This window comes from Diadema setosum, chromosome 1 (assembly GCF_964275005.1).
Source record: "Diadema setosum chromosome 1, eeDiaSeto1, whole genome shotgun sequence".
NCBI classification, from domain to species: domain Eukaryota; kingdom Metazoa; phylum Echinodermata; class Echinoidea; order Diadematoida; family Diadematidae; genus Diadema; species Diadema setosum.
This window is the reverse complement of record NC_092685.1, coordinates 39,896,221-39,905,366: the sequence shown is the minus strand read 5'-3', so window position 1 is coordinate 39,905,366 and position 9,146 is coordinate 39,896,221. Positions and strand designations below refer to the sequence as shown.

General features: G+C 36.8%; 1 protein-coding gene across 1 annotated transcript; it reads right to left on the bottom strand.

Moving 5' to 3' along the window:
* Positions 1-432: 432 nt before the first annotated feature.
* LOC140230420 (iron-sulfur cluster assembly 2 homolog, mitochondrial-like) lies at positions 433-4,828 on the bottom strand. Its single transcript, XM_072310575.1, has 4 exons — positions 4,705-4,828; positions 2,701-2,824; positions 1,318-1,433; positions 433-645 (listed from the first exon to the last, which is right to left on the bottom strand). Exons 1-4 carry the CDS (start codon positions 4,779-4,781, stop codon positions 471-473), a joined length of 492 nt encoding a protein of 163 aa, XP_072166676.1. The 5' UTR covers positions 4,782-4,828; the 3' UTR covers positions 433-470.
* Positions 4,829-9,146: the final 4,318 nt, after the last annotated feature.

The following is a 9,146-nucleotide window of genomic DNA, read 5'->3' as shown; positions in this document are numbered from 1 at the left end:
AACCACAAAATAGATAAACTGATATTCAAACGTTGATACACCTTACGACGCGAGTTTTTTTGTTATCATGTATAGGTGATGAAAACATATGCTTCTTCCTTTGGAGCATTTAGTGACTGGTTTAAACCTAAATCACCATAAATGAGCATATCTGAAGAATGCCCTTATACAAGGCCCCTACCAAAATTGCTTTACAGGGATGCACACTCACTTCACCGCTGTTCTTCCATTATGTTACTATGGCAACATCATCATGTGCCACAGGGTTTCTTCATAAGAGTCTCTCATATAGGTTGCTATATAGGATGCAAATTGGGCAATCATTGCACACAGCTTGGCTGTAAAGGAGGCCGGCCATACAGCACGGCATACAAACTATTCCCGAGATTACCACTGACTTGTCTCACGTTGCCATAGCAACACTGAGCATCGTTCCAGTTTCTCGCAGGGGAGTAGGTCCCCCCCGACTGTCAAAACTTCAGCGAGAACGAGGCTCCACAGGAGCAGCCCATCTCGGCGCTGGGGTTGTTGATGACCCGGAAGGCGGAGCGGATCAGCTCCTCGTGGTAGTCGATCGTGGATCCTTTGATATAATCCAGTGACACGTCATCCACCACGACTTTGGCACCATCACGCTCAAAAACCCTGGAAAGGAGGGGAGGGGGAAGCAGAGGATGGGCAATAGGCATAAAGTTGCTTTGGCATATTGGATCAAAGTAAGTGGTAGAGTACTAAAACTATGTGGTGATGAAGGTGGAGGTAAAAAGCAGATATCAAATTCCACTGCCAATTACAGCATATTACAGCAAACTTTGCTCCCACCAAATCAGTTAGATCAAGAAGAGTGGGACATCTGCATTCAATCTTATGTTCATCTAACAGCATAAATCTAGGCTTTGCAAAGTGTCAGTTTAGGCAGCTTTCAATGCCATGCAGGTTATTAAATAAGAGGAAGTCAAAAATGCAAAATGTACCTTCTCTGTTGCTTTTTTGTCTATGGATGCAGATGATCTCATGCACAAATGTTTTTCCTCAAAATCTAAATATGAATGACATTTTTCACAGGGAAATGGCGCTTGATGGTGGGGATGGTTAAAATAGCCTACTGGCCAAAAATCTGTACAGTCAATGGACAGACAATTATGGGGATGGTGGGGGGTGGGGGGGATACTAGTAGATGAGCCATTCGCACAAATGTCACTACCCCTTCAAATTACTTTTACATTTGTGTATAGAGAGTGATGATTGATAAATAATGACAGAGAGAAAAAAAAGTGATTTCTTGGATAAGTTCTAGTAACTACAATATGTACTCACTTGTCATCTTCAGTGATTTCAGAATCCAGCTCAAATTTGTACTGGAAGCCCGAACATCCGCCCCCTTCAACAAGCACCCTCAGGAATTGGCTGTCTCCTCCAAGCTTGTGAAGCCTCTGGGTGGTAAAAAAGGTAAACAAAGCAATGAGAAAACCAAATAACATTAAAGGGATGGTATAGTTTTTGTTGAGATGGGGATTCAGGTTTTAACTTTTTTAGCAAGATAATTAGAAACCACTTAGACAAAAGAGCATGCAATTCAAAGAGGAATTCAAAGTTCATTTGATGAAAATCAGTTTTGAAATAGCTGAGATATCCCCAAACAATGTCAAGCTATTGTAGTAAAAGGTAGGACCCACCTTATATTATGACCACTTTGTTTTGCTAAAGTTGTTTTTGCATATATCTCATCCATTTCAAACCCAATTTTCATCGAAAAAACTTTTAATCTCTTAGAATTGCATATTCTTTCTAATTATCTGGCAAAAAGTTAAAACCTGAATCCCCATCTCAACCAAAACAATACCATCCCCTTTTAAAATACAGTGTATCATTAACATCACTATGACTCCAAAGTCATCATTCATCAGAATAGACCTAAATATATTCATATCATTTTCAACTTAATTGGGACACTTCAGATTTAACTCACAGTCAATAATGTTCCACTTGCATGAAATGCACTAGCACCGGCAATTCTCAGTAGTTTCAGGTTTTCATCGACGCTAATGGAAAATTGCCCTGAACCAAAATTCTTCATTTGTGATTATGGCCATATCTAACAAGGTGACAAGTCCAATCTGTTCTCATCTACTCATATGCCTTATCTACCTGCAGCTTTGTTCTTGATTTTCATTGAGATTAAAAGACAAAATTATATAATTGTAACACGTAAACTCACTCTGAGACCAACAAAAACCCTACTTTTACAGCCAACAGCTCACTGTAACCTAAACATAACATATCAGATCAAGTACATGTAGCTACAGTTTGCACAGGAATAAAGAACACCTGTTCAGAAGTGAAGGCATGATGAAAGCATTGATAAGTATGAAGTAACAATTCAAAGCCTTCAGTCATCAATTTCCCTACACAGTATTTCTCGCAAAAAAAAGAAAAGAAACGAAAAACAAGTGTTTCTTCCTCAGTCAGATGTCATCTAGATGTTCCTTAATGATCATTTCTTAAATCTTAAAACTAGTAAGATTTACTTAAACTATCTCCTTATAAACAATCTTACCAAGGGTGCTACATTACTTGCCTACATGCCTGGGCAACTGAATCTCACTGATTGACAAATGAAATAAATGGGCACCTGCCCAAGTATACACTTGTACATCTGGGAAAGTGGGAAAATATTTTCTTTGCAATGCCCCACCTTACCTTGACACAGCTATCACTGAGAATAAGATCTGCTTGAGCGGCCTTCGCTTCCTTTGGGTCTGTTCCTGTTGACATGCACAGTGCACTGGAACTACCAAGTCCATTCCGGTTTAACCGATGCACTCTGCAAAAATAAATGATAATAAGTTTGCCAAAAAAGAAAAGAAAAGAAATCAAAGAGAGTTCCACTACCACTCTCACAATGACAAAATACAATATGGTGTCAATTACAAGAGGGCACCTCTTGGTAAATGAAATGATAGAATGTTTTAATACTAATTGACAAAATATCAAAAGATGGAGAAGGTTTGCTGTATTCTCTGGTTTGATTTTTCTGCTAATCAGCCCCAAAATCTTGAATCTAACAAGCAATGGACAGAAATTACACAGGCACCTAAATTTCTACTGTGTTGCTTTGCCGTGCAAGAGGGCTTATTGGTGATTTCTATTTCTAAGTGGGTTTATTTTGCATTAAGTTTTACAGGAATTACTCAAGATGATGACAGACTACCTTAGTTAGGTAGAAAAACAAGGTAGCAAATAAACGTGAACTCTTTTCAGAAAAAAAAAAAGAAATAGGCCTCAATGTAAGGTTTGAACGAAACTACAATTAAACATGAAGAAAGTGTGGGTATGAAATAACTAAACGCAGCCGCTGTCGCGAAGCGACGCGGCTGCACCTGTATTCCTTCGCAGACGTTGTCATTTTTCAGTGTGGTTGTGCGACTCCTTCATGAATATCTTTATTAATCATGGAAAACTAAAATACAAGGAATTATCGTAATCTATGATAATCATTCAATAATCGGTACGCGATTTTTTGTTTGATTACGTCAAAAACTCACCGAAATCTGTGGCTGAAATCAGGTCTGTAAACGTCCTTATTGCTTCACTCCTCATCTGCGTGTTATTTGAATGGCATTCACTCTCGTATACTACGACGTACAACGTAGGTAGATCTAGTCGGAGAGCTAGAGGGCGCCTCTCCGACTACCTACATTGTACGTCGTAGTATACGAGAGTGAATGCCATTCATAATAACACGCAGATGAGGAGTGAAGCAATAAGGACGTTTACAGACCTGATTTCAGCCACAGATTTCGGTGAGTTTTTGACGTAATTAAACAAAAAATCGCATACCGATTATTGAATGATTATCATAGATTACGATAATTCCTTGTATTTTAGTTTTCCACGATTAATAAAGATATTCATGAAGGAGTCGCACAACCACACTGAAAAATGACAACGTCTGCGAAGGAATAGAGGTGCAGCCGCTGTCTCTACAGCGGCTGCGTGTAGCTAGGTATGAAATACAATAAAGATGATTCCAAGCTTAATCTAAATTCCTCAAAAACAATTTGCAAACTCAAGTTTTACTGATATAATTATCTCTCTCTCTCTCTCTCTCTCTTCAGTCTTAGTCTCAGTTATATGGTATAAAATATATAAACTTAAAGGGCTTAATGTATTTATAATGAAAAAAAAAAATGCCATAGTGGAGGGAGCATGCCATTGGAACTCTGTAGCTGTATGGGGTAAGATCAGAGGTGGAATGACTGCAAAATGTACTGTTATTGTTGTGCAATGACTAATTTTTTGATGATTCAGATTACACTTGTCTATTCCCCCTCCCAACAAAATGGGCTCGTAGCCACAACAGCAACCACAACAGTTAACACTAAATACTCGGCAACATCGACATCTCAACGATCTCAATATGTACACTGATAAGGCCAAGGCGCACAATTCACAAATCCTAAAAAAGAGTGTGGTATACAAATGACATTATACATCTTACAGTGGAGACGTCCTAGCCGTAAATTATTATACGATCCTTTTTCAAAGAAGTGGCAAGATATTGATGAGAAATCGTGATCATGGAAGACTGTCAAAGATGATGTAATCAACACTGCACTCATCAATCATCGAACGCGAGAATTCACCTACGCACAATTCTACGAATGGGACTGTTACGAATATCATAGCCAAATGTACAGTTACCTATTTTGCAGCATCAATGATGACCGTCTGCATATCAACGACAGACAGCTGAATGTCCGACAGCCACTACTCGCCATTTTATAACCAGTATTCCCTAGGAAAGAAACAGCAAAGCTTTAGCAGATAAACATTTCTCTCTAAATCTATGTCGCGTTCATTAACATGAATTGATAATAATGTTATTCACTTCCGGTGAGCCCTTTAATTTTGAGACTGGTGCCCAAACATAGTACTAGTATTGGATATATGCGCCAGAAACTCACGCAACGTGCTTCGGGTAAAAGATCCCCCCCCCCCCCCCCCCCCCTACTAAGGTTCTTCTCTTTCAGGAACATTCCTTTGCAATTCTTCACCTCGAGCTTCCTTCTAAGATGATGATTTAAAAGGAAAGGGATTACAATTTAGGCTTTTAATTTCTGATTTGAAATTTAGCGTTACATCATTCCAGCCAAAAAAAAAAAAAAAAAAAGAAAACCATAACAAAATCTCTGCCTAAGATGACAGTGATGATGATACTGAAAGTAATCCTCCGCCTCTTCCTAATCATGAATGATGATGATGATGATGATGATGATGATGATGATAACATAATAATGATGATGATGATGATGATGATGATACTACTACTACTACTACTACTACTACTACTACTACTACTACTACTACTACTACTACTACTACTAATAATAATAATAATAATAATACATGTAGGCCCTAATAGAAATATAGGTTTTCCCGGCCAATTTCGCACTTTTGTCAGTCCAATTCCTAATTGCTGCATTCAACTTAGCAAAATTTAGCGTAGATGACATGTTCGGTATTTCAGTTTTGTGATCTCTTCATTCAAATTCATTTTTGGAGCATTCAAATTACTTTTAGCCTCATTCTAATTAAAACTTTTTCAATTGAAATTCGTAAAACAAGCACCATTTCGTTATTCGTTCATTCAGTTTAGAATGTTATAGTCACGTGATCACGGATATCCTGCACTCGTTCATTCAAATTCCTTTTTGGAGCATTCAAATTACTTTTAGCCTCATTCTAATAAACACTTTTTCAATTGAAATTTGTAAAACAAGCACCATTTCGTTATTCGTTCATTCAATTTAGAATGATATAGTCACGTGATCACGGATATCCTGCATTCGTTCATTCGAATTGATTTTGGCATGTGTATAGCACCCTTTGTACTCTGCACTAATAAATATAGATAAAGCTATAACATGAATTAATGCCTTATACGATAAACAACGATAACCAAACTATTAGTCATGCCATATCATAAATGGCTTGTAGTAGTTGTTGTTTTTTTAGACGCACATGACAATTTTGTCCAATGCAAAACTCCCACACAGCATACGGACAAGAAATGTAGATTTGTGGAAAAATGTCGGTAATATGAAAAGGAATGAAGAGCATTTTGGGCCCCGAAGCTGATTCCTGTCAACGCCAGTGTCGAAAATGAGGAAAACCTGTCATCTTGTAACCCAGCATGAAATCTATAAATCGATAACGATAAATAGGTTAAGCTCTCCGAAGTTTAAAATTTCTCATAATTCTAGTTTCCAGTGTGAATGGTCTTAACTTCGCAGAGAGCAAACATAAATTGTGAATAATCTATTTTATCAAACGGTATAATGTTTATGAGTTAGGATATTACAGTATACTCTAAAAGGCGAGGTGCATGGATGCTGATGTCGGTTTTTCCTCTATTGTTTGAAAAATATTGTTATGATTACGATGATGACTCTGATTGTTGATCATCACATACTACTCTTAGGTGTCACACGTACGTTTGAACATGCAGAGTAAACCAAGATGTCATACATGAATGGTTTATTGATGATTAAACTTTGCAGCCGAATGGCTGTGAGTTCAAAGTTCAAAGTTCAAATTTATTTTCATTTCCATCAAATAAACAGAGAAAGTTACATACAATGTATTAGCAGAACATACCTGTAATAGTTGCAAAAACGTAAATTAACAAAATATATGTGATAATGAGTAACAAAACGTTGCGTCTGATTTACAAAGATAAAAGTTCAGTGAGACAAAATATATTACATGATAAGAAACACTAACAAAATAAAATCATAAAAAATTCATCAATGCATCAAAAGTGCGCACGGCAATACATACACATATCACTAAATCTCATTAAAAAAGGTAGAGCTATGTGGAAAAAAATCAAACTCAGTTTACCTATCTTTCTATTCAATAAAACACACCCACACACAAAGCAAAAGACACACACATTATTATATACTCACAAACCAAAGCAAAATAGGAGATTAGGTCAGGGCCATACCCAATCAGGGTGACTTATTATAGAAGATTCGTGCAGTCATCACTATAAAAGCTAATTTGCTTCTAGCTGTGACCGATCCGAAGAGATAATCGAGACATCATCTCCTGATGTTTGTTTGTCTCTCTTTTTTGTGGAAATATTTGAAACATTATCATGAAAGAACTTTGGGAGTGACATCTTCTGACTCAAATGAAATTACTTTTTTTTTTATCGTATAAGATTTTATCGAAATCAACATCTAAACGTCATGTTGTTTGCGTCTTTCGAAATAAACATCCCATATTTATTGAAACGAGTTTCTTTTATAATGTGACCTCGTAATGTCGGGATCTAAGACCAAAAACTTTGCGTTTACTACAGCTCAAGAAGAGTCTACATTATTGTTTATGAATCCCACAATTCTAGTTTAAATCTTGATTAGAAATTTGTTAACGAGGTGCACTTAAGTGACAAAGCTCGATATACACATGAGTTTCAACGTGCAGCGAGTCATTTATGTGATTGTAAATCTATTGTTCTCCTTTACATTAGCAATAGTGATTGAAAAAAAATGCATTATTGGCAGTTATGATTTGAAATGAAAGAAACAAAAATACAACTTAATTTCCCTGCAGAAGAATTGATCAGGAATTTATGATTTAGATACCACTCACACTGCGCTTAATTCACTTACCAATATAACATGAAATGAGATGAGATGAAATGAAATGAAAATTTTGATTTACCAAACAATAACATTGAAACATCTATTCAAAATCGTTAATTATTAAAGAACACCGTTGGTAAAAAAGAAAAAAAAAGAAAAAAAAGAAGTGGTATAGGGGTAATAGCGTGCAGGCTAGTCGAGGCTATAATTCTTTCAGAAAATAACGGTTGCAATATCGACAGGAGCAATGATATCTGTACATATTTATAGGTTTTCATAGGGAATTATTTATACAATATTCGATAAGAGATGCTTTCGTATAATGATTTCCGGGAAAAAAAAGCGTTTATACGGGTATTCATAGTTTTTACATCCTGTGGAAATCCTCTACTTTTATACTGCTCACATATGACATGGTGAGTTTACCAGTTTCAGATCTGTTTTTTATGGTTTAGGCCTCATTATAATTCATATTTTTGTTAACCTTGTATCACAATCATGCTCAATTTCAATACAATAATCGAAGACATCGTGCGGCAAATTGTGATGAATTAGATCAAACATTACAGTTCCAATGGCAAATCTATAATAATAATCTTATATAATCTATACATAAATATCTAGCATTTGTAAGCTACAAAATAAAGGGCCAGTATCTCTCTGTAGGTCCTCTGAAACAGATTGCACGCACTAATTTCTTTTGTACAAAAAACAAAACAAAAACAAAACAACCCAGATTGAAGATATGAATGATACAGTACATCCCCAAAAGTCCATAAGTCATACCGGAAGGACGGGTGTTATATTGTAAGATTTGTCTTGAACAAGTAGGCCTATGCTGCGGCACATCAAAGTATCTAAGAACGTAAGAGTTATTTCATGAGTCTGCATAGTTTCTTTTTGTTGTTGTTGTTGTTGTTGTTCTTATGCAGTGTCTTATTTCAAAGCAAATGAAAATCTTAAGAAACCAACAACAACAAAAAATCCCTCCTTTTCACAGGCGGTGCATGATGTCATGGAGGTACAAACATGTACCTCCATGACGATGCCAAGCGATGTTTCTATCGGCCTTTTGACTCATAGATGATATCACCACAACTCTTCTTTCCTCTCACAAACTTTCGCTCTGTTTTTTTTTTTTTCATGATTTTAGAAGTCATATCTCTTTAAAATCTCATTTGAGGCATAACAATCAGTCGAAGGGCGCGTTTTCCCCCAACGATCAAAAAAGCAGAAAACCGAACAAGACAAAACACCAAAGAAATGATTGGTACCAGTCTCCCCAGACGTCTGGCATGGATTGTGGGAAGGATTTTCATAAACAACAACAATAGACAGAAAAAGGTAGTCGCTGACATCCCCCGATCTGCGAAGATAGTCAGCGACACAGCTGGGAGTTCGCCACCCGAAGGCTGGGGCAGTGCGAATGGTGTTATGCTCGGAGAGTCTCGCTTACTCCCTGTGTGCATGCTGAACATCGTTGTATGG

Excerpts from the sequence above, each read along its gene's own strand:
- LOC140230420 (XM_072310575.1), bottom strand. The coding sequence starts at position 4,781 with ATGGCGAGTAGTGGCTGTCGGACATTCAGCTGTCTGTCGTTGATATGC. Across the intron at positions 1,434-2,700 it reads TCAGTGATAGCTGTGTCAAG|AGGCTTCACAAGCTTGGAGG; the intron begins GTAAGGTGGGGC and ends TTTACCACCCAG. Across the intron at positions 646-1,317 it reads GAAATCACTGAAGATGACAA|GGTTTTTGAGCGTGATGGTG; the intron begins GTGAGTACATAT and ends CCTCCTTTCCAG.